Source organism: Cyprinus carpio, chromosome B21 (assembly GCF_018340385.1).
Source record: "Cyprinus carpio isolate SPL01 chromosome B21, ASM1834038v1, whole genome shotgun sequence".
In the NCBI taxonomy this organism is placed as follows: Eukaryota; Metazoa; Chordata; class Actinopteri; order Cypriniformes; family Cyprinidae; genus Cyprinus; species Cyprinus carpio.
Genome location: NC_056617.1, coordinates 10,876,891 through 10,904,067, shown reverse-complemented (window position 1 = coordinate 10,904,067; position 27,177 = coordinate 10,876,891). Strand labels below are relative to the sequence as shown.

Below are 27,177 nucleotides of genomic sequence, written 5' to 3'. Positions count from 1 at the left end.
CTTGATTCAGTGTATTACAATGAGCACAAGGCACTGAATATATTCGGCAGTGCAAAAGAATCTCTGCTCGTGATGAGACCACCCTTCAAATAAGAAAACAGGAAGCCCTAATTTCACAGCATGGGACTAGAGACGAGCTTTCAATATATCATTGTTGGTACAACTTTGAAGCTACTAAAATTGGTCAGCATCAAAACACTTACAACAGCAATACATGGGAAAGATGAGTGTGAGGTAATTTGCAGGGTGCTGAGAGAGATGTCGGTCTGCGTGGCAAAGGCTGAGATGAGATCTATTAGGATAGATGTTGAAAATGGCAGAAGCCTCTAGGTTCATGCTGTTATACATAATAGATGTGGAAATATAACCAAACACAGTTCATTACGATTCTGTTTCACACTTGCCTGTTAAAAAGCACATTCTACTTTATACTAGGGTTCGATATACGTTCTAAAAAAGTGAATGGTCAAATTCTCAAAAATGTAAACAGAAAGAACACACGTAAATTGTATAGAACTGCAAAAAATATTTGAATTGTTAAAATGTAAAAAAAGTGTGATTTTTAAAAACTCAATTTGAATTAAGTGAAATATATAAAAATAGATTGTGTAAACAGAGAACAATAAAGAATAAAGTGAATTATGTGAAATGTAAAAAGTACATTAAACCATCAGAGCTGTACATATTTATTTGAATAATTACTTGAAGCAATGTTTACTTGCTGTATTAATTTACCTTATTAATACTTTAATACGGTGGCCCAGTAGTGCACAACACAACACATAGGACTGATTTCCTTGTGTTGTGGTAATTTTGCTATATTGTGGACGGTTTCCATTGTGTTGTGCTAATTTTGTTGTTGCTGCTTCGTTGTGTTGTGCCTTGTTTCTGTTGTGTTGCCGCTTGTTTCCATTGTGTTGTGCTAATTCCATTGTGTTGCAGCTTCGTTGTGTTGCGTATTCTTTCTGTTGGTTGTGCTAATTCCGCTGTGTTGCGGATTCTCTCCATTGTATTGTACTAATTCTGTTGTGTTGTGACTTGTTTCCGTTGTGTTCCGGCTTGTTTCCATTGTGATGTGCTAATTCTGTTGTGTTGCAACTTGTTTCCATTGTGTTGTGCTAATTCTGTTGTGTTGCGACTTGTTTCCGTTGTGTTGCGGCTTGTTTCCATTGTGATGTGCAAATTCTGTTGTGTTGCGACTTGTTTCCGTTGTGTTGTGCTAATTCCGTTGTGTTGCAGCTCGTTTCCATTGCGTTGCGTTGTGCTAATTTAGTTATGTTGCGGCTTGTTTCTGTTGTGTTGAGATTTCGTTGTGTGGTGCACTACTGGGCCACCATACTTTTAGTTGACTAACTAAAGTACTAAAGTAGTGCTTTTTCATAATTGCAGTTTAAGTATTATGTAAAAGCCGTGCCATTTCATAAATGCTATTGAACATTGCTGTGGTCTCGATATTGGAACCTTGAGAAAATCACTTGCATTTGTATCCATGTGCTTGGTTTCTGCAAGGGAACACAGGAAGGGAAAAAACACAACAACTAAATCAATATTATTTTATGAATGATGTGTCCTGTATAATCTAAAATCCCCAGAGAGGTGAAGTGTGTGGAAAACAGCAAGCAATAAATTGAGGGCCCAAGGCCATCTGTTACAGCATCCAGGGCTCAGAGCGTGATGGCCACTGAGGCAAACATATAATTACAGAATAAATAGTGGTTCACTTGTAATGGAGAGCGGGTGAAAGTGCGTCACACCATTGCCATCCATACAGAAGTTGCTCATATCTGGCAGTGGAGTGGAGCGGAAGATATCATTTTGAATGGAGATATCTTGGCTAATTAAGGCTCAGTGAACATTATCATGCTCCAGTCTGAATATCAAAGCACTATGCATGACCAAAACTACCATGGTGAAGCACCTTGTAGTGCAAGTTTGGACATGTTGCAGCGGACCTGGTAGACCTCCCTCACCAGCATGGTGTTTTCGCTTACAGACAACACAAGGGTCATGTTTCTATTCTCAGTAAAAGCAAAAAAAAAAAAAAAAAAAAACTAATCCAACCTGCTTGATTGATTGTGCAGCATGAAGCAACTGTGAAAAGTTCTATAAAATGAAACGTAGCACTGAAGACAGTGTTATCAACACAAACATCCCACACTTTTTAGAAAAGAGAGGTGGACAAAGCCTTTCACTAAATCTTGTGTTCACTGTAAACATTAAAGCTGGGCAACAGTCAGGAAGAAAAGGCAACAAATATCAGTGAAAGAGGCCTAACATTACATTAGTGCAATGACATTATAATAGAATTAAAAAAAATAAAATGTTCTTTCAAGTCAAACATCACCACTATATGAATTGTGAGTTGTCCATTTTTACAAAACATTTACAATAATTGTATTGTATTGCTAAATGATTGTACACGAGGCCGAGAGGAAAAGAAACTGATGTATTCACAATAAAGCCGACATAAAGATAAGCAACATAGGCTACATACATATATAACAGGGGTGGCGAACGTTGGTCCTGGAGAGCCGCAGCCCTGCAGAGTTTTGCTTCAACCCTTTTTTTTTAAGTTTTAGTTTTAGTTTTAATAAGGGTTGAAGCTGAACTCTGCAGGGCTGCAGCTCTCAAGGACCAAAGTTCACCACCCCTTATATATAACATGCATATGAAGATCCCACCGTTTATTACTATATTTTGTCACTTGGCACATATAAAAAATATGCTAAAATTATTTACATCAGAAAATCATGCCTTTTTTGCTTTCTCACTCTCTCTCTCGCTCTATATATAAATCAATATATGGTTTAATGCATGTAAAGGTATAATAAGAGAGGCTTTATGAAAAATAAATGTGGAGAATAATGCCAGTATTGAGTGTTCTAAAATATGAAGTTATAGTGAACAGCTTCAATTTAAACTAATTGGTACCCTTAACCAGGGTGCGATTTGCCGGGGGGGATGGGGGGGATTCCCCCCCCCCCTCTGGTCTATGCATCTCCCCTGAATAACTTTTATCCCTAAAACCGGTAGGGAAAAAAACATCATGCAAACCCGCTCTGACATCCCGATCTGAATCAAATGATTCGCGATACACGCTTTGAAGTCCCGATCTAAATCAAATGATTCGCGATACACGCTCTGGAGCACTTCGAAACAGTGAATCATTTTGCGACGTAATGGTTTAACTGATTCAGAGTTTCAAAAAGCTCCGTTGCGTTCTTTGCTCGCTTTCTTGATGTAATTTGTTGTTTGAATAACCGTGGACATTAAATCATTACAATTAATAGGCCTACGTAGGCTTACAACGTTTTTATTAAACTGAGATCACACTAAATACAATTTCCGTCGTATTAAAAACATTTCATAAAAAATTTCAAAAGCATCCCCCCCTCTGTTTTTTTTCACAAATCGCACCCTGCCCTTAACCAAAACATCTGCAGTATTTACTGATTGAAAGCATAATCATAAAACCAAAACCAAACCATGAGAAATCTGAACCAATACACCCCCAATTATTACAGAACATCGAGTATAACCACAACACACTGTTTGGCACAGAGATGTGTGGAAAGAAGACCAAGGAAGTGCTTTTCTGTCTGAGTGCAGAATACATAATTCAACCATATGGGCGTTTGGCGGGGGTCCAGCTTAAATCTGCTCAGCATTACAGGACGGGGGTGTTTTGTGGAGGAAGGCTCTGTCTCTAAACAGTGCTGGCGGTCGCTGTAAGTCAAATCACTTTTCATGGTTGAGACTAGAGTATCAGGTGGATCAAATTGGCTATGAAATTAAAGGGACAGAGCTCTAAATAACACGCTTCCAGGTCTTTCTCTTCATTGTAGAGCGGAGAAGAATAAAACCAGGTAAACAGACAATAGAGAAACACCTCTCGGTGGATCTACAGAAGAAGGTATTTTCTGATTACATCAAACAAACAAAGGATTCCAGCTTTGCGACCTGACATGCTCTATTCTTCCTGTGGTGTCTTTCTGTATCTAATGAAGTAGCGAGCACACCAAGGGCTGCATTCAGAAGCAAAGAAAGCAACAAAAGGCAGGAGAGTGGCATCTCTGTGATTCAGGGAGAAGCCGCTATTAACATTAGCTAAGACTGATCTTTATACACCTATAAAGCTGCCTGGGAGAGCAAAACAGCCAACTAAAGCAGATGGACCCAGAAAGAGCGTTTTTTCATTAAGTCCAAAAGAGCTAAAGATTATCCCGGGCATAATGCACATGCCAGCTCTTTGTGTTTGAATAAGCATCATCTTGGTGACTGTAAAATTCTTACGCATCATTAACCAAAATCTATTAAACACGAAATGCAATGCCAATCTATTCTGTGAGTGGGATGAATCCACTGAGATTCATTCGAGAGGGTACAGATCAGATGCATCTATATACTGTAATCCCTTTACTAATGACGGCATCTCACACAGAAACACTCTCTGAAATTACTAAAGTGACGAGCATCAGACTTTGTTAGAGGCGCTAACACAGACAGCCGAGATATGGGCCCTTGGGTCGATAAAAGCCAATCTCAGGTACATCCTCAGTGAGCCTTTACTCCACTCACCTGTTTTAAGATGAAGAGAGACCTTGTTAAACAAGTTCAGGGATGAATTTCAATCTAGGCTGTTTAAAAAAATAAAAAAATAAAAACAAGGATGCTTAGTGCAATGTGAAATGGCCGATGTTTAGATCAAAAGGACAACATTTATGTTGTGTTATAAATGTTGCAAAATAAACAGCAATGAGAAGCACAGAGGCGTTTTTAAAAGTGCAGCGCTGCACTGCATTAAATGTTTTGGACATCAATTGCATTCTATTCAAGATATCTCAAAACAAATAATTTCATAAAATAAAATAAAATCAATTAAAGTGTCAGTAAATGCAATCTAATACAACCATGTAACTGCAGTTAGTCATTTTAGGATTATGTTTGCGTACATATTGTATTATTTTTTAAGCATTACACTCAAGCAAAATACTTTAAAAAAAGCCAAATCCCATGTTAAGTTGCATTCAAATTTGCAGACATTTATATGGTATGAAGTATTAAAAATATCTATGAAATTAGAGGATTGGTACCTGACATACAAAATGAAATCCGTCCTGCAATTTCTTTAAAATTTAATAAAATGTCTTAGCTTGTAATCACAAGTGACAGTGATTTGTTAATCCCGATCAGCATGGAGGAAAAAAAGAAAAGAAATAAAAAACACTGGCAAATCATTGCAGCATCCTTCAGAGTGCTTTTATATACTGCATTCGCAATCTAAAATTATTACTGCCATATTCTGCTGAATTAAAGGAATAATTATGCAATAAGGCACCAATCTTTGTTAAACACTTTTCAGTAATGTCACAGACAGTGCATACGAGATGAGAGTGCATGTCTTCAGACAGACTCTTCTCAAAATGTTTACCAAAGCAGAGGAAAAAAAACAACATTTTGGGTAGCACGCTTGGGAAATCAGCCAATATTCGATAAATATGCATGAGGACTACATGGAGAACTGGCTGAGAGTAATTCCTCTAAATCAAGCCCTCGATCTTACTGAGAGATTAGGACTCTTCTGCAACCATTTCACTGCTCCTATCTTGTCCTCAGTGACAAATATTGATGAAAAAGTTGCTGTACACAGTCTTACATGCGCTGCCGACAAAATTCATACAAGTCTTGTTTAAAATAGATATATCCGATCTGAAAACACACTTAACAAGTCCACATGCATCATGCAACAACAACAAAAAAAAAACTCAATTTAAAGCTCACATTAATCACACAATGAGTGAAGTGTAGGTTAGTACTCTTGGTGCAAGTAAACTGTCGTTTTTATTCATAAAAACCTGAGGGTTTGCTTAAATCTTTAAACCCAATGCAAGCAATATTTCTCTGAACCTAAAACTCTGATAAGTGCAATGTTGAGCCCTGAATTTCATACACAAGAACGAAAACATAAACTAGTCTAATTAAATGGCACTTCCACATAAATTACTTGAGTGATGTACTTGAATAAATATGAACCAATTAAAACAACAAAATATAGAGTGATGCTTCTCAGCTTCAGCTTTAAACTCAACCCTGCACATTCACTTTTACTTGTAATTTGATGATGATGACATACATTAAACTTATTTTCAACTGCAAATAAGCTAATGCAAGGGGAAGGGAACAATGCCGCATTTCTCACAATGAAGCCTGGTAGACACCATATTTAATTAAATATGCAAATGAAGGCAATGTCTCAATAGCTGACTTGAATCAATTCTATTTTGGTTGGAACGATAAGCAGTGTTAGTGTGAAAATGAAACAAAAACTAAATAGAATGCTCTCGTTACCAGAAATAAAAATATATATATATAAACTAACAGAACTGGGAAAAACTGAATTCAAACTAAAACACATTTTCATGAGTGCAAATCTGATCACAGAACAAAGTAATTTTTAGGTATTAGTTTTTGATACATGCTATACCATAAACTCATTACATTAAACATAAAAATTTCATTAGACTACATAAACTAAGCCTAAAATAAACAGAAAACAGAAAACATTGGGAAAGAAAACAAACAATGAGTGAAAACTAACAAAAACTGAAACAAATTGAAAATAAAAACCAAATTACAACTATATCAAGAATCGAAAACTATAATAACCCTGCCAAGAGATGTTTATTAAATATGGTATCTACCTTGACTCCATTTGGGAAGTTTGTTAGAAGGAGAATATTAACAGCTCTATGGAGTTCTCACCAGCAGTTTTCAAATGTTTATGGCGCAGTGAATGTTCTTACCTTACGACCGTCGCTGGCATGGCAGTTGACGTTTAACGGCGTGAGCAGGGCCATGAGCTTCTCTTCATTTCCGCTCCTGAAGCAAAGCAGCAGTTTTTTAAAGAACAGAGGGGAACAGTAAAAAAGAACAAACAGAGAAGATGAGGAGTGAAGGGTAAAGGAGAGATGGGGGAATAAAAGTCATAACCAAAAGAAGAGGAGCACATAAGATGATAAGCATCTATCGGTGGTTTACTTCACGGAACATGAAGTAGTAACTTACAGTGTACCTTCAATATAAATTTATCACATGCCTAGGAGTGGCACTTGCAGATACCCTATATAAAGTTTTCACTGTAATTGGAGTGAGCCATAGCTTGGAGCTCCAGCCTTGTGGCCTGCAGAGGTTTGACTCATCAGCACCTGCCAGCAACTCCTTTACATCTCACCAACAGCCCAAGTGTGACCAAGTATGACAGTGTTAGAGATACCAGACCTACGGCCAAAACCTTGTGCCATCTGGGGCCAAAGATGGGCCAGATGCCACTCTAATCAAAAGTAAGTAGCTAAACATTTATTCATATAGCACCTTTCAAAACAAAGTTACAAAGTGCTGGTGAACAATGGCAAAGGGACATATTAGCTGCAGAACAATGTAGTGGAACGTGTCGACATGTCAGCATCAAGTTTTCCATCTTTGGAAACAGTCAGGTTCTTGCAAGCATGCAAAAACAGACTTGTGTCGACTCTAGAGGCGCTTTTCTCAGGTCAAGCCTCACAAAAACAGTAAGGTTTGTGTAGTTGCTCTGGTCTCCTCTTGCCAGTAACTACAGATAACTGGCTTCAGTGAACAACACAAGATCCTTCATTTAAATGCAAACTCTGCTGCCGACATGGGAAAATAGGACTGGCTGGGAGATTACAACTGGGAAGAGAGGCTGAGAAATGGGAGGGTGTCATCAATCTTCTTGATGCGTTTGCAGATGCATCCTGGTCTTCGGGAGATTACCACTTAGAGGAAAGCAGGCCATAAGTCAAACCCGACTTTCTTGCGAATTGTTTGTCTGTCTATCGGCTTCGTCCATCTTCCATTCCGCAAGTCTCTACAAATAATTCTCAATTCATATGGTTACATGGGAGGGGGTTAACTTAATTCCACAACAATGCAGCCCCCTGTGATCGTACATGTTCCTAATGATCAGCGGAGAGAATTACAAGGCCTTTGTAGTTCCTTTCTCTCTTGATCATTAAGACAAAAAGAGTCCTGATTTGTATCCATGCTGCGGGCTGTGCCTCAAGGCAGGGGTATAAAGAGGGGGGCAAAGCCAATGGAGATGTAGACCAGAGTATGAAAAGGAACATCTTTTCTCTGTGGCAGAGGCAGTGACTGCTGGGATCACAGGAATGTCAGATGTTTCCAGGGGCAGTTTTGTTTCACCATGGCCCAAGTGTTTAGTGAAATGGAGTTTCCTTGGACAACAGGTAGCTCCCTATCTCCTTCGCATCCTCTTCCTGCGGTTTCACCTGCAGCACTCGGAAACCAATTAAAACCGAATTCACCACATGGAATAAAGCATTCTGCTGCTAAATAGAAACTCTCAAGCTTCCTCCAGGCCATCACATGTCCGTATGAAAACGCATCTACTGAGTCAGAAATCCCTGGCCTTTATGGGACCTTCTCCGACACTTAATTCACATCCATGTGCACAGACAAAAGAAAACAGTGACTATGGAAACAGTACAAGAGAACAGGATCATGGGAGAGTGGGAAATGAGACAAGGAAAGGTTGAGAAGGCATGTACTCACCTCGCAGCTTCCAGGAGTTCGTCCTTCTTGTATTCGCCTAAGTGATTACAAAAAATCATGGTGTCAGAGGCAGACAGGATGAAGGACGTACAGCAGCAGCAAGAAGCCAGAGTAACTAAGTAGCAGCGGACCGCCGGCAGCCCCACACAGACACGCTCAAACACATGTACACACAGGCATCAGTGCACTAGTGCTGCCTCGCTTTCCTCTCGTTCTCTGCCTGTCTCTCTCTTCTGGTGGTGGCGTCGCCGAGCACAACCCCTCTCGCCTGATAAATCCGTGACACTGAGCAGATTGTGGACACGGCATCGGCAGTGTCTTGGATACGACGGACGAACTGACGCATATCCCTGTTCACTCCACAAATTAAATGGCTCTCTTTCTCAGGCAGACAGACACCACACACATATATACAAACACACATACACCCCTCCCCTTGTATAGTCAGTGAGCCTGATACTTCCCCTCCACTGTCTATTTTATGTTTGTATAAGAGAAGCCGTTGCCGTGATAACACGAGATAAGGGAAAGGGGGGGAAATATGTAATAAACAAATGCCGCCCGCCCTGCTCTCTCTCCCACCCCCCCTTACCCACAATACCCGGCCTCTCAGCCAATCAGAGAGACTCAACTAATTCAGCTGTGATTCCTCCCCACCCCCACATGTGCTCTCTATCGCTCTCTCTCTCTCTCTACTGAGGCTTGTGGAGACAAGAGAAGTGAAGAATAAGGGGGGAGGATGCAAAAAGACAGGGCCAATGAGGGAGGGAGTGGAAAAAGCAGCAGAAAGGCATGTGAAAATGTTGTGGAGAGGTGGATATCATGACATATGTGCTGCATGTAGGGGTGTTTAAACAACAAAATGGCTAAAACAAAATGCTGCAAGCAGGGCTTGTTTGCCACTTTGTGGCAGTCGCAAACAAAAGGCTATGAATCACGAGTGGGAAGGATGGTAATAAAGCAGAAAACAGCATGTCTGGAAGACTCATTACATCCCCGTGTGCTCGTCAGGCCATCAGTTGTGTGTTTTCACTGAGAGGGCGGCCAACCTCCGAGCCTGACGACCCCCCTGCTGAGAGATCCAAATGGAGCGTGGTGCAAAACACAAAAACACGTATAGGGTCTTCAATTATGTTTTTGCCAATAGTAGACCATAAAATTTTATTTTGCATAGTTTTTATAAACAATATATATTTACAATGGGATTATTTAGCGTTTCCGTATTATTGCCGAACTGATTTGTTGGCATTTCAACTAAGGATCCTGTTCACACTTGTTTTTAAATTTATGCATTATATACTGTCTCTCTGTAAAACAAACACACAAACAATAATAATACATAATAATTATACTATTCATATATTTGTTTTTGTTTTTTTGTTTTTTTTGGCAGTTTTGCCTTTATTATGACAGGACAGTTCAGAACTGACATGTGTATAGAGAAACCCTAAAGGGAATAAATACAAGATGGGAGGAAAATATATATTTCAATAGCCTACTTTCGCAGTTATATTATTTTGTAATTAAACTGTATACAAAATTGTGGGGATCAGGGAGCCGCTATTATGCCTGGCATTGAAACGGCTTTTGAATGCACGATTGCTTTTTAGTTTCACTTTCGAGATTCGCGATCGCACACACGCTATTTATACTATGGAGCGGCAGTACTTACTACTTAGCACACATTTTACAAGATTAAAGGCGGGCGTACACGGTGCGAATTCAGATGGTCGGAAGATCGTATGTCCACGCACACGTCACGAGTGAGTTTATCTAAAAATCGTACATATTTTTGAGAAAAATAGTAAAGAAATAAAATCTATGCCTTTTGTTTAAACCATGAGTGGCACTTACAATAAGGTTAAATTCAATTACATTAGTTAACCCCAAATATTATTTAAAAACCATTTACTGTATTTTTAATGATGGAATGTTTATTTCCACATATACATCATTTTAATTTTATAATAATATATAATTAAGGAACAGGCATTAACAATAATCAACACTAATTTTAAGAATTACTATTATCTTAGGTTGATTAGTTCACAATACCTAATGCATCAACTAACAAAACATTAACAAGTTGCGCAAACCACTTAAATCAGAAAGGATTTTAATAGCTTGACTTTAATGCATGCATAGACCATGCATGCAATATTGCATTTCCTAATAAAATTATTGATCACTAGTGAGTAACTGTTTTATTTAATTAAGAAAGTTAAATTTTTAATGCATTTGGTGCTTGGCATGTGTTAATTCTCGACTGCATGCACATATATAATGGGGTTTTTCACCCCAGATAAACAGTTCTATAGACCTTTTGGTGTCTGACTGTTGATTGGCGCAAACCAGGAGAAACTAAACGAGCCGAGTTATAGAGCGTGTTTAATGGATATCATAAATTTCACTGTGTTACATCTAAAGCACGCCATGAGAGATGGAAACTGCTACGTTTGTAGACGGCAAAATGAACCAGGAGTGAAATCTTGTCACGTCCAGGTCTGGTATTCTGAGAGTTTTTCCTGCTTAGTCGGTATTAAACCACCGAATGTCCCCGGGACAAATCACCTCCAGAACGCTAAGTGACATTATTGACAGGAAGGAGAGCTTTAAGGAAAAAAGAAAGAGAGAGAGAGAGAGAGAGAAAGAAGAAAACACCACAGATGGTGAGGCAGAAAATATCACGACTTCAGAGACTATTAACGAGCTGCCTGCCAAGTTTAGCAATCTTTCATAACAGCATCAGAGAGACTATTAGTCTAGTCATACTGTTACAGTCAGATGTCAGATGCTCTCTCTGTATGAAAAAGATGCTTGTTTACCCAAACGCTAAAAAGAAGCATTTAACAATATAAAAACGATCTAGATTTATACATTAACTGTGGTACATGTGAGTAGTGCAAAACTCACCCGCAGTGAAGTGTCCTGAATTGTTGCTAGGTAGTTGCTAATGTGTTCAGAGTTGTTGCTAGGAATTTACTGGGCAGTTGCTAACTGCTCCAAGCCTATGAACTTTCTAAAATATTCTGATATCTATGTATGAGATATGCTGTGGTATCAAACACTCACTTTTATAAACCAACCCTGACTCAGATTCTAAGCCAAATATGAGGGATTTCAATATTAAGGATGTGCAGAGCTGAGAGAGGCAGCAACAATCCAGCACGTATAACACCAGAGGAAGCTCCACTTTGAACACTCATTTTGAGAACGATTTTTGTCTGGGGTCCCAGAGACACCAATGTTATACAAGTATATAATAATAGGAGTAATTTTTAAATTAACGTCATATGTTCCTTTCAGGCTGCTTTAATATGATCTAATCGAAAACTAACAGTCAAATATTATTGAAATGCTATGCCTTTGTTTTACCACACAGTATACATGCTTTTTTTTATTAGCAAAGATATATATAATTGATTAAAAGAGTCAGTGAAGACATTTTACATTGTTACAAAAAATATTTTTCAAATAAGTGCTGTTCTTTTGAACTTTCCATTTAAAGAATCCTGATCAAATATTAAAAAGGACAAATGTTTCCAACATTAATAATAATAAGGTAAAATGTTTCTCCAGCACAAAATCAGCATATTAGAATTATTTCTGATTAACCATGTGACATTGAAGTCTGAAGTAATGGCTGCTAAAAATTAAATAATAACATTTTAAAATGCATGTGTCCCTGGGCCACAAAACCAGTCACAACTAGCTAGGGCTGGACCAGAATAATTCATTATTCAAATATTCATTCGGTGGGTTGCCATTCGATTTTCAATTTAGAAATTTTAATTAAAATTTTTGTATTTTTTTTTTAACACCTGGGATCCCCCACGAAACGGTTCTCATTTGCTCTTGAATATAGCCGCTTTTTTACTATTGGGCCGAACAGTTCTAAGAACTGTCAGGTACGGTTATAGTTGTATTTCCACGTGAGCCTGTTACAGTGCAGCATGACTACGTACCGTTCTAGACCGGGAATTCTTGGCACGGTTAGACATTCTCGGTGCTGTTAGAGTGCATGTGTGTGACGTTGCCACTCTGTTGCATGGCTACCAGTTTCTCCGTAGCTGGCTAAATAAGCGAAAGCATACTATTTGATCAAACAGCAAAGTAAACGGCTACGCTATGTTCAATATAAAAAAGAAAAAATGTCTGAGACAGTTTGGTCTGTGGAGGAAACATTGGCGCTTATTGATATTACACCCGTCGTCGCCTTCTGTTTATTTTATTTTTCACGTCAAAAGTTATGTCTTTTTTTCTATTATTGAACGAAGTAACTATCAGATAAAAAAGGAGTCCCAAAAACAGAAATATCTGTATGTGTCTAAATAAAAAATTATCTGTAGGGTATTTTGAGGTAAAACTTCACATACACACTCTGGGGACATCAGAGACTAATTTTACATCTTGTAAAAAGGGGCATAATAGGTCACCTTTAATTTTTGATTAGTAATATGCATCGCTAAGAACTTTATTTGGACAACTTTAAGTTGCACCCTCAGATTCCAGATTTTCAAATAGTTGTATCTCAGCCAAATATTGCCCTATAACAAACCATACATGAATGGAAAGCTTATTTATTCAGCTTTCAGGTAATGCACAGGCCTAGGTGATGTATTTCAATTTCCTTTGTTTTGTGATCCAGGGTCACATATTGGGGGGGGGGGGAATCTAATAGAAAAAAAGTAAACTGCAATAATATTTCACAATATGTTACTGTTCTTCTGCATTAACAAACAAATACATTTCTTGGTGAGGATAAAGGACTTCAAATAACTAAAATAGCTAAATAAATAAAACAAACAGAAAAAAGAAAAAGAAAAAAATATTTCCCCGACTCCAAACTTTCAAATGGTGTAAATAACATAAAATTTTATAAAGAGGACTAAAATGTGTTATGAAGTTTAACATTGTATTCATAATCAGTCTGTGCTCATGATTACTTGAAGTAATAAAGTACCAAACAAATATTTAATATATATATATATATATATATATATATATATATATATATAATGTATGTGTGTGTGTGTGTGTGTGTGTGATGTATTTAGTGTGTGTGTGTGTGTGTGTGTGTGTGTGTGTGTGTGTGTGTGTGTGTGTGTGTGTGTGTGTGTGTGTGTGCCTGTGTGTGTTTTCAACCACAAACTGCAAATTTAATACAAATACAAATTGAAAAAAAGAGAATGCTCTTGATTAATACAATGAAAAACAGCATATGGTTCATGTAAAATTCATTGAAGAATCTATCTGTTGTATCTCTACTAGTCTATCCCTTCAGGATGTGCACAAATGATCATTTCCTCCCTCTTCAAACACTGCCACTGAAGCAAGGCCTAATCGCCTCTCTGACTGAACCGTGAGTACATTGGTTGCTTGAATTTCTGTTTATTTTTTGTGTAGGTGGGTGCAAGAGCAACAACTCAAAGTAAACATGTGCAGCCTGAGGACAAATGACCTGCCTTTGATTTCTGGGCCGACACACTAATAAAGTGCACTTGGCAAAGTGATAGAGTGCACTTCAGTCTCTTGCTGTGAAGGGAGTTGTGTGCGTGGTGCACGACTGCGAGTGAGGAAAGGTTAGTGGGAGTTGGCATGTGTGGTCAGGGCGACTGGACCCCTGCCTAGCTGACTCAAAGAAAGAGGATTTAACAGGACAGGTAGGTGGTGTTGCATCGTAAAGGTGCTCTCCTCGTAAGCCTACGGCTCCTTGACAAACACACTTTTGCTGAGATATGATGGGATATGAAGGACAAATCCTGTTTGCTGCACCACACAATTTTCTTTCTGGAGCCAAAATAAACATTGGGAGATTAGCTTAATTTCCTCTTCCTACACAGTGTTCGTCAGGACACGTGTTTCGTAACACTGAGGAGTCTTAAAAGCTCCTTATTCGTTTTCTTTTTTTTTCGTAAGAAAATCAGTGTTAAATGATTATCTGAATGTTTCTGTGACACTTTTAGCAGTTATATGCAAGACATTTTTACATTTAGTCATTTTGCAGACTCTTTTATCCAAACCGACTTACAAATGAGGACAGTAGAAACAATCAAACCAACAAAAGAGCGATAATATGTAAGGGCTGTGACAAGTCCCGGTTAGTCTAACTAATTAAAATAATCAAATATATATATATATATTAATAAAAATAAAACAAGTAGAATATATATATATTATATATATATATATAAACAAGTAGATAGAATAGAAAAGGAATAGAAAATGCTAGTGTCAGAGGGTCAATTTCTTTTATAATAAATAAAAAGAAAAGTAGATAGGATAGAATAGAAAAAGAATAGAAAAGGCTAGTATTAGAGGGTCAAGATTTTTAATAATTAAAGAAAAGTAGCAGATAGACTAGAAATAGAAAAGAGAGTGCAAGTGTTAGAGAAAAAAATATATACCTCACTTTATAGGGTCTTTAGGATATAACTTCTGCACAAAACTTTCTATTTCTATAAGATTCAGTTCAGATGTGCCATATGCAGTGATCTAAAATGCAACCACTTTTCTGAGATATTTGCAACCACAAATACGAGCTAAATTCACTTCTGCTGTATTAATCCATGAAATTAATTCCACCCATTTAATTATTCAAAGGCGACAGTGAACGAGCCACTGAACTAACACGTTTGTATAAACATACTGTCAGACAAAGATGTGGCTGTGATACATTTTTTTGTTTTGTTTTTTGCACATAATCTGCATATATTTTTCTTCATTCATCTCATTCTAACTAGCTTTTCAGCTGTAAAAACTTGAGAGATTTACGTTTTTACAAAGTGGCAAATTTTACGGCAGGAGTGGCCTTATGGGTAATGTTTGTGTCACTCTGCAACCCATTAAAAGGCTTAATGCTTCATTTCAACTGAAGGGAAAGAGAGAGAGAATGGAAAAAGATATCTCAGGCAGCACAATTAACTAAATAAATCTCATTTATAACAAATATAAACTAAATATATAGCCGAAATATCATCCATTCCATGAGCGTCTACACTGCACGCCGCGATAAGCACCCACAGCCTCGCACTAACCAGCAAACTCCCATTAACTGGCAAATGCGCAGCTCATTCCCAAAGCTGATTGAGGAAATAAACCATATTGAGAGGAGCTGCAATGTTCACCTTCTGTTAATATAACTCATGAGTCACAACTCCAGGCAAGAAAGACCCAAGTGCACTACCACACAGCCGAAAGCAAAAGACTGATGATGCTTCTGACAAGACCTGCAGCTCAAATGATTGCTATGTGGGCTGCAATTTATATAAACATGGTGAAAAAACCCTTTCTGCTTTGGATCAGTGACTCCAAATGGAAAGTTCTTGGGACTAGGCATTAAAAGATCAGAGTCCTGAGACATGGTCACAGTTTACTGACGGCAAAGTGGATCCCTTCTGCCAAACGGAGCACTGGGAATTGGAACCTAAGCCATGGAAAACAATCCAGCTGAGCCCTTGCCTCTCCTCTGGCTACACCGGAGAATTTACCTGTCAGTCAAAACCTTGGCAAACCCTGAATGAGCCATTAAAGAGAAAAATGTTTTAGGGTTTGAGCCGTAAGGTATCACTTCCATTCAGTCAGGACACTCATTTCAAATCCTCAATACCAGAAAGCAATTAAATATAACCATAATTCAAAATATTGCTTTTTCAGTAGTCTATGTCTTACTAAAGAAAATAAGCAGCACAGAAGCTAATAAGCAAACCACAGAAAGTGTTTTTCAGTCATCAAGAGCCTTAAAGGATTCTTCTAGTGGGTCATGTACTGATCTTAAATAGTTTTTTCCCCATATTGCGATATCAGTTGTTCCCTGTGTGGTTTGCTAAGCAATAGATGTCAATGTTGGTCGATGCATAGCAACTGAGGCGTATCAAAGTCCATTTAGAGCAAGTCAGTTCACTTGGTGGCCATGTTGGTAGCACACTCATTCTGCTATTTTCTATCCAGGCATACAAATACACCTCCTACTTAAATATAGATGAATGAGAAAGGTCATATTTCAATAAATACAGCAAAAAAATCCATCAACAACAATTAAATATAGCTCTTGCATCTCAAATGATGCATAAAAAAAATACCAAAACATATATAAATATAAAACAACAATAAAATATAAATATGTTATCTCATATAATAATAAAAATATAATTAAAATATTTTCGGAAGAAATTAACACTTATTCAGTAAGGATGCACTGAATTAATAAAAAAGTGACAGTAAATACCATTTTAAATAAATGCTCTCCTTTAGAACATTCTATTCATCAAAAATCCCGAAAAATTAAGCCACACTACTAAGCACAGTGGTTTTCAACATTAACAATAATAATAGTAATAAGGAATGTTGCTTGAGCTCCAAATCAACATATTAAATCAACATATGATTTCTGAAGGATTACGTGATACTTAATGCCTGCTGAAAATTCGGCTTTGCCAACACAGGAACAAATTAGAATTTCAAATATTGTAATTGGAAAACAGTTTTTTTTTTTAATGGAATAATATTCACAATATTATTGCTTTTAGTACTGTATTTTTGATGCGGCCTTGGTGAGCATAAAATAATTATTTTAAAATCATTTTAAAAATCTTACCTAAATATAAATGATTTTAACAACATTTACTCAAAATCTACTACAAAAGTTCAATACTAGAATATGTGCATTATGCATTACTCCTTGGCAATTCCGTTGGTAGATTTCCGAACGGACACAAGGGAGAGCTAACATGGCTGTTAATTAGACAATATCGCTCTATCACTGCTGGTTACCCACCGCAGGAACTGCCATTTCACAGCAAGTCAACAATTAGAGATATCTGTCTACACTAGCAAAAGTCTCTAGATCCAATGTTATGACTATGTCATTGCATCACTGCCAAAAATTCAACCCGGCCAATCATAAGAATCTAAAGCTCTCAAGAGAGCTCAAACAACAGAGTAAATCAGGACATGCTGCGGCCCCCACTCTTCTTCAGCTGTTTTATCCTGCATCTGGAGAGTTTGATAACTAAGCTCATTATTTCTGTTTCTCTTTTCCCCATGTCTTCTGTATTTCTGCCTACCATCTTATTACAGGCAGGCCGGGCAGCCGTTCAGCCATGTGTAAAACCAGGCAATTACAGCTCGGTGATAATAGCGACCAAGGGCAACAGATAGCCTGGGAAGATGAATCACTTTCTTCTCCATCATGGGACAGGAAAACATCAGCTAGACCAATTGGCAAAACGTCTGATCTCCCAATGATTTTCATTGTCTGGTTTTCTGAGCCATTATCAGTGTGGACTGATTTGTCATTTCAGGAAAGACGCTGCCCCCATCTCCCACAAACGAAAGGGAAACGGATAGGTGACAGCCAACACTGCGCAGTGGAATTTGCATGTTCTCATGGTAACCCTTCTGAGTAATGCTCTGGTGAATAAAGACAAATGAAAACTCGGGAGGGAGGATCTCAGGGCTGCGAGAATTCATCAGGGAGCCGATCGAAAGGCAGCACACCACTGTAATCAATGAGCTGTCAGGGATGGAGGGCAGGCTTGTCACAGAGGAGAACAAAGTGATGGAGCTCGTGCTGGGCCATGAGCATCCTACAGTTAGTGAAAATGGGTGGCCTTTAAAATATATCCAGTTGGAAAGTCCATTAGACAGTTTATTTACAGTCCCTTTCGAATGACACCTTCACATGGAGGTAAAAATAAAAAAATAAAAACTATTGAACTTTGGCCAAAACATTACACCTATTGGGGATTCTACTTGACTTTTGTTTGTGGGGGTGGGGCTTTCCAAGGATAGATCATCAAAAAATTAAACTGCTGTCACCTATTGCTCATCCTCATGTCATTCCAACACCGTTCGTTAAATTATTCATAAAGATTATTGTAGTGAAACACGAGATACCTGTCCCTTCATTTTTGTTCTCATGCGTCAATCAAGTAAGACTGAGCTTCCATCTTTACCATATTTGATAAGCTTTACGTATATATGTTTATATATTAAATCTGTCAGAACACTTGGATTAAACTGCCCAATTCTTGATTGGGAGAGATTGGCTATTGTCACTATGACTAGTGGTCGACCGATATTGTTTTTGGTTTTTTTGACAGCCGATATCTTGGAAAACAGGGTGGCCGATGGCCGATATAAAGCTGATATAATTTTATTTATTTTATTTAATATTTAAGAAATTTTAAATAATTTGAAAATGGATTAAAAAAATAAACGTGTAAAATAAACATGCTTATACTGTAAATAACAGTGTATTTTTCACAAATAAACAAATATTTAATAAAAATATAATTAAAAAGGAAATAAACACTGTAGCCAACAGGGCACCCAAAATTCTGGGAAGTTTGTGTACATTGGGAATCAATTTTTTTTTCAAATAAAGCCACGGTAACACTCATTTTACCAAAAAAAGTAAAAAACAAAAAAAGTCAAATATCGGCCAATATACCGGCCTTGGCGATATATCAGTCGACCACTATGACTGTCGCGTCAGCACCAAGCTTCGACGCTCCATGTGGATGTACTGTTATGGGTTTGGAATGACACGAGGGCGAGTAAATGACAGAATTTTTAATTTTGGGTGATCAAACTTTTAGAAAAGATAGAGGAGAGACTGTATCAGTGTCAGACTCGAATCTGCATTTGGCCACATGAGCAGCAAAAGGCTGCATAATAACCACTGCACCACAGCTCCATACAAGATGTTTAAAACAAAATACAGACAAATAAACGGTTTAGTCATTTCTGAGCATCTAAGACCCTGAATCATCTGAACATAGGGTTTTACACATTTCTGGTTCTGAAACCCAGTTAAATCTCATGATAGCGGGTTGAATATATCAAATAAAGTGTTTCAAGCTTCTTTTTTTCACTATGATTGTGGGACGTGGGAGTTTCCTGATGCCCTACACAGTCACAGATGTATCTGCTCCACTTCTGGTGTGTAATATACTTTCGCTGTGGGCATGCAAAAGGGATTATGTTCCTGCCGCAATAAGAGGTTTATCCTCCTCATACTGAGTATAAGAAAGGACTTAGTGAAAAACCCAACAAATGAGGAATAAAGCGAAAGGAGAGGGTGGAAGGAAGGTGCAGAAAATCTTCCTTAATAAAATGGGTCATTAAAAGAAACACACCACACCAACATCATGACGTTGCCTTTGACTTTCAATAGATCTCCCTGAAAAAATGTGCAAACGATACTTCAAAGATCATTTGCTGGAGACAAACTGAAAGGCGAAAGTGAGCAGTGACCTTTTCTGCTTAAAGCCCTACACTGCCATTTCCATTCAAATCCGACTTTCTCGTCATTTGCACGGCCCCCGCTTCTTCTTCTGACGGGTTTTAGCTTGTTTACTGCTGACAGCTTTGTGTGCCGGTGTACGAAGGCGATCTGGCCCTGACACCGCAGGCATCCTGAGCTGTGTGCACAGAGGACCCATTTAATGTTTCTGGCTTTAAGGAGCCTCCCTGCATAAGCCCGGCCGGCTATATGCACTACGCTGCTTGCTAATCTGTTCGTTGCTCCTCAGAACTGTCAGGGAAGCCAACAGCACCTGCCCGGAAACAGGCAGCTTTCCCAGGACGGCCAATACGTGTCCGGCACCCTCAAATACGCCGTAGCTCCTGCCGCAGACTCTGGGTGTATGTGTGTCTGAGGCGAGCATGAGCGCGAGCCGAAGAAACTGAACCAGCACCTCCCTCTGGGAGCTAATCATAATAACAATGTGAACACTTACTGGGCTATGACTTCCTTAAGAGATGCCATTTGTATGCAGGGCTACAGACGTCTCATTTAAGGCTTTGAATTTAAGGCCTCAATCATTGAATTACACACGAGCAAGGAAGCAAATTATGGTCTGAACATCTGTGCATCATCATTACATCTGTAGCCACTGGTATGACACCATCCTAACAGATTTTGCTGAAAAAAGCACTAAAGAGTCTGACTACGGGAACCAGCAGGATGAAATCTGTGAGACTTTTGTTTTGTCAGCCTGAAATTTGTCCAAAAGCTCACGCTGAGTCTTGCCCACAGGGGGGCAGTGTGAGTCCCACGACGCAAGTCTCTGCCTCACTAACGCTCTTTAATTCTCTCATTTTACATAGACACGAAGGGGCAAAAACACACAGCGTTCCCATTGGTTCTTTCTGCAAACACTACAAGAACCTGATTTCAGATCACTGGGTAATTAGCTGCTAGAACTCGGGAAGGCTTTTAATGAAAAACAAAGTTTGTGCAACATCACAGTCTGCCAGTAAACTCTGTTTTCCTTATGTAAGATAAGAAATACTGCAGTATGTGAGTTACGGTAATGTGAACTGGCAAGTCTGGGCTCTTTATGTTACTGATATCCTCGTGAAATCTATAACTGACCTCGGCTAATCTGGACATCAAATGAGATCTGCGCTACACAAGCATGTACTGTCAGGATCAATAAGATGTTGCACGTATATAAGCTTAAACTGGACTAATCTAGCAGGAATCTGCAATGAGAGGAAGATAAAAGACAGCAGTGCAACAAATCCAGGTAAAAGAAGCAAATCTGAAATGTGGAAAATAGGAGTGGAAATCGTTAGGCACCTCAAGGCATGTCAATTTTTCCAGCAACAGCAGAGAGGCGGTTCTGCATAAAATCTGTACTAAAATACTATATGTCTGCACTGACTTACCAATAAACACGTGTTTCTTCAACTTTGGGCATTTTTTTGTCTCAGAGTGGATTGTTATTATTTTCTATAAAGTTTACAATAAAATTGTCTTGGAAACATTTTACTATGCATTCATTGTTCATTTTTATTAACCTTTTTTTATTTACGTTCTTCTATGTATGTAAAGACTGATATAATGCTGTCAAGAGTTTAAAAAAAAAAAAAGTCAATCACAAGAATATAATATATATATAGCATTTATACATAAAAATATAAACTATAAATTTACATTTTTATGCATAATTTCCAATCAAGATGTAATTCTCAAATTATGAAAATATTGCAAAAAATGAAGAGAAAGCTCAAAAGAACATAGAATTAAAAATTAATTATAAAATTAAAAAATCTAATTGATTTCTATTATAGCTGATTCTCAGAGTGTGTTTAAAAAGAGAGCTAAGTCTAAAGGTCACAGGTCTAAAAGTCTCCAAAGGTAAATAAACACCCAGAAATAAGTTTAATAACCTAGCATCAGAGGTGGCTGTTTAAATGATCCATTTTAAAATTATAAAAAAATTGTTGTTATGAATTTGCAGATTTGATACAAAACCAGCTGAGAGTCACAAAGCTTCACAGATCAGTTCTGTGGATCGACTCTTCTCCTACATCTTGCAAAAAAGATGTCGCTGCAGTTCTCTTGCAGACTTCCGCTAGAATATAAAGGTAGACCATGAACAAATCTTTGCCTGCTTGATGACAAAATCTTAATGGGAATAGTAAAATGGCAACTTTGAGACTTATTACACACCAGTTTATATATATATATATATATATATATATATATATATATATATATATATATATATATATATATATATATATATATATATATATATATATATATATATATATATATAAATAAAAATAAAAACACATGGGTAAAAATATAATAATTATAACAATAAATAATTATATCATGTGATGCTGCACTTCACAATCTTTATTTGCATGTGCTTTAAAGCCTTGCCGGTTAAACATTTCATTCACATGCAGTTATGACATGCACTTTATCTAAGCATGTATACATTTTTCTGAGCATGTACACAACTAAAAAGCCTGTCAAACAGCGTTTGATTAATAGACTGTTATCTTGCACATTTAATTGCACTAATTCTGTCAAAAACACACATGGTTTACATATAAACACTGTTTGTTATATCTAAAGTTAAAGTTAACAGTTGAGAGAAAAACTTTGTGCCAGTATATTAGATGCGTCTTAAAGTGACAGTAGACTAAAGTACTATAAAGTACAAGTACTAATCATGCTGCCACTTGTAATTAAAGGGATAGTTCACACTAAAATTTTAATTCTGTCATTATTTAATCACTCTCATGTTGTCCCAAACCTGTATTAATATATTATGAAAAATGTGGGTAACCAAACAGTTGTTGGTCCCCGCTAACTTTAATAGTAGGAAAAAAACTTTGAGACTTATTACACACCAGTTTGGCCCAGTAAGACAGAGGGGCTGATTACACTGATTTAACAGCCCAGTGTCCAGTGAAGAGGATTGATCAGCTTTATATGCCCACAAGCAAGCTCTGACCATTAAGCTAAGTAATTAATTGAAGCTAATGTTGCCTCAGATATCCCTCTTTGTAAAATGGCTCTGTGAACTCCCATTATCGAAGCTCCTCTGGGTGCTTTATCAGCAAAAATTAATGAGTTTTCCTCTTTTTTCCCTAAAGAGAGCCACAGGAAATGTGTTTTTTATCAAAGAAAATCTAACAGCTGTAAAACACTAGAGGAAAAAAAAAAATGGTGTAAATGGAGCTGGGAGAGTATATTCAGACATGATCAGAGTAGGTGAGAATCGACAGAACATCACGCTAAATACTACCAACATGCATTCTCACGTTACATTAATGAATGTGTCAGACGCTTTTATCCAAAGCATCTTCAGAGTATACTTTTAGTAAATGTGCTTCCTGGGAATCGAACCCACAACCTTAGTGTTTTCAGTGTCTTGCTTTACCCGTTGAGCTATAAAATTCCAATTTTCATTTTAGCTAAGATCCTCACTAGGGGTTGAATAAAATTCAGATCAATGATAGTTTAAATGTTCGGGTCTTTGCACAAAGCATCCAAGTATAATGAAAGCGAGTGGCTGTAAGCAGTATCCTGTTGAGCTGCATACAAAACAAGGTCTTTGCATTGTGTTTAGAGCATTGATGAGGGGAAAGGTGTTGAAGAAAAATTATAAATTTGGATTTCAGTCCACGTAAGGAGCTTTGTTGCTGGGCTTCTGGAGCTCTGTATACTGCAGACAGGAGTGGATAATTCAGGAGAGCATTAATTATTCAGAGATAAACAGAGAATCCCTTGATCTAAAGCTCCACAGGTGGGCTGAAAAAAGATCTCACGCTGGTTCTTGAGCTCCTGGGTAAAAATGGCCCCAGATCAATGAGATATGTCTCAGTCTGTGACACACACCAAATTCCTAAGTTACAAAAATTTCAGTTGATGGAACTCCCTCAAATCTGTGTCTAGTCACCAGTGCCTAGGGTTCTAGAACCATTTCAAATGATTCAGAACAGTTCCTGCCTGCTTTCGGAAATCAATGATATTTATGACTTTCAGTTACAACAGTCTGTGAAGGTGAATTCCTTTTCCGATACAGATGAAACTTACTAAAATACTCCGGGGCAACGAGCCACAACTGAATCTAAACTATGACCTTTGTTGTTCAATTTACGAATGAATGACTCTTACTAATTTATCTTTCACATCTGATATACTTCAAGAATCTCATTCAGATTTTAAACAACTTGAAAGTGAGTAAATCATGACAGAAAGTTAATTTTTGGGTGAACTATGAAATGAAGTACCATCCAAACACTAAAAGTTGTGAACTTCAGATTCTGTGCTCCAGACAGGTCAAAGGTTACAACTTGACCTAGAGGTTCACGATTTACAATTCTTAATATAACCAAACACAACCTGAAAGGTCTTTGCAGCAGACATACGCAGAGGATAAAAGGGATTATCTGACCCACCCAGCAGGGCACAAGCTATGGATCAATTGCTAGATCTAATTGACTGGGAAGAGACTGCCTGCCTGCAATGAAAAAGTAAATCTTATAAATAAAACTGCAGCCAGTTTTATTTTCCTGCTTAAATCCTGGCAGGGGAGAGGCAGGATATTATGCTGAATAGATTAAGCAAACAACCCCTCTTTACTCTGGTGCTGAGAGCTTTTCAAGATGTTTGCACTACAGATTTTTTATCATAGGGCTCTTAAAACAGCTAGAGAAATTTTCAATTCACTTTGGGAAAAATATGTTCATAATAATATGATAGAAAACTCAGGCGAAAGAGGAGCCCTAAAATTCAAAGCAAGCCTGGGAATATCTAAAAGAAAAACAATCAAACAGGATTTATCTTGGATTTTAGAACCGAAATTGAAAAAAGCAGGATGGAGTTGAAAGCATATCGGTGAGAAGATAAACAAAGGAATTTATTCTGCTCGCTCTCTCAAAAAGCAAAGAAATACCCCATCTTTTCATACATTTAAATTCCGTAAGATTGGGCAGCATGACCAAAACAGCAAACAAGCACAATATAGTTATTCTGCTGGAAATTCAACCCAAAAATGTATTATATATTACATAATCGTGTGGTAAATTAATGCCCATTTCTAATACAGCATCTCAATTTTATTATTTTTGGAACTTGGAGGCAAACCAAAAGGTACGATTATTCACAACAAATGAATAAGTCTGGCATCAGTACAAAAACAGCTTCACGTTATATAACACTCGAGTTAAAAACAAAAGACTGAAAACAGCAGCTGAATGAGCGGTCATAAAGTACTGGTTGGGACATTTCTGCGAATGCAATGCACCACCGTCATCTCACCCAGCCCTACCTGGTGATCATCAGCAGAGCAGTGGAGCAAAGACGATGCTCTGACAAGCTGTAAAAATGGCCGAGGTTGTTTATGTGATGCCAAGAAGCAGTTCAAACCAGCCATGAGGCCCAGCCATATGTCCTCTCCAAGTTGAGACCAGGCCGGACGTCAAGACATCACGTAAAGAACCAGAAGGTTCTCAAAGACAAAGTAAAGCAGTGGTGCAGAACTAGGCCTATTTCTGCCTTATTGTGTTCTGCATTCATACTCCGGATCCTGAGTAATGAGCAGTCAAGCTGTCTGCTGTGAGATAGGTGGACAGATAATTATGTGACAGTGCATCTATCCCTCTGTTGTACAGGGAGGGGAATTGACATGAAATACTTCTGGGAAGTTGACAAATACTGCAGTGTGACATGATATACAACATCATTTAAACAGCATTTTGTAATTCTATAATACAGCCTTTATGGACTCCTATTATTTGAACGCTTACATGAATTAGTTGTACTTTTTGAATTAGTTGCATCAGTTAACTGGTAAAAGTAAATATATCAGAATATATTAAAACTCAAGATAAGCACGTCTATAATATTTTCACCCAAAACATGTTGGTAAAGTTTGTATGCATCTACAATACCATTCAAAAGTTTAAGGTCAGTACATTTGTATTAAAACTGGTCAAAAATAAGATAGTAAAGACATTTATAATTCTACAAAAGAATTAAATTTCAAATTAATGCTGATCCCTCAAATTTTCTATTCATTAAAGACAAGAAAAAATCCTGAAAAAAAAATATTTATAAAAATCATGGTTTTTACTAAAATATTAAGCAGTGCAAATATTTTTAACACTGATAATAAAAATAAGATTATTTTTCATTATTTTTTCACCCTGAAGACTGGAGTAATGATGCTGAGAATTCAGCTTTGCCATCACAGGAATAAATTACATTTTTAAATATATTAAAATAGGAAAAAATACATATTTTATTTTGTAAATACGCCTATATTTCACAAGTTTACTTTTTCATACTTTATGTTTGATCAACTAAAAGCATGCCTAGTGACCATAAGAGACTTCTTTCAAAAACGATAAGATGATCTTACGCATCCAAAAACTTTAAACACGATATTCCGAAAGGATTTAAAATAATATTTAGAATAATAATAACAATCATATAATACTTCACTTTAGTGAACTAAAGCTTCGACAGTAAACCTAAGGTTAGGCAAAAACAATGGTTCCTTGATGTAATTAATTTGAATTAATATATTAAATGCAACTAAACAGCAAAAGCCAAATGAAAATGATCTTTAAATAACTGAACTAATCTATAAAGAACTGCGTGGTTTCCAAAGGGGGAGAGATTTTAGAGAGAATGCAGTCAGCCCGATAGAACACACAGATCCAAAGACACGTCAATAACCCGACTGATCTGGGACTACCGGCACTTCATTAAACTTGCTATAATGTGATTTAACCTCACTTTCTTGGTGCTGAAGGTCAGAAGCATTAGTTTCGGCCCGGGCAAGATTAAAAACGACTATACATTTACACAACTGATTCTGTGTAATCCTATAGACTGTAAAGAATGACTGCATATGATGATGGCTGATAGATAAAACTAGTGCTTTTTTACAGATACATTTAAAACCCAGGTTGGGCATTATGATACAATAAAAAGAGACAACAGTTGGATCTGTCATAGCTTAAGAATGCTAATTTATTTAAATGTATGCATACCCACATATTCACCTAAGGTAACACACATGATGAAAAAAAATCTGTGCTGCCATTCAAATTAGACTGAAAAAATTGTGCTATTAATTGGTTTAAACTCATCTGGGGGAAAAATCGGCAAGACTATAAAATTCATAATTTTTTCTATTGGATTAAGAAAGTAAACAAGTAAAAAGACTTTGTTTGGCTGGCAAATATCCTACTCCTTCCTTAGTCCTAAAATATTTAATATGACACACAAGGGTTTTCCGGTTATGTTTACACTGGGTTTTCAAA

The 27,177-nt window shown here is 37.4% G+C and overlaps 1 protein-coding gene across 2 annotated transcripts in view; it reads right to left on the bottom strand.

Annotated features, from left to right (window-relative positions):
- The window catches only part of tnksa (tankyrase, TRF1-interacting ankyrin-related ADP-ribose polymerase a), an 88,704-nt gene that overhangs the window by 44,246 nt on the left and 17,281 nt on the right, over window positions 1–27,177 (bottom strand). For both annotated transcript variants that reach the window (XM_042748101.1, XM_042748102.1), the window contains exons 4-5: window positions 8,590–8,626; window positions 6,804–6,879 (exon numbers count right to left, since the gene is read on the bottom strand). In XM_042748101.1, the coding sequence (XP_042604035.1) occupies window positions 6,804–6,879; window positions 8,590–8,626 (113 nt within the window). The remainder of the gene's footprint in view (window positions 1–6,803; window positions 6,880–8,589; window positions 8,627–27,177) is intronic.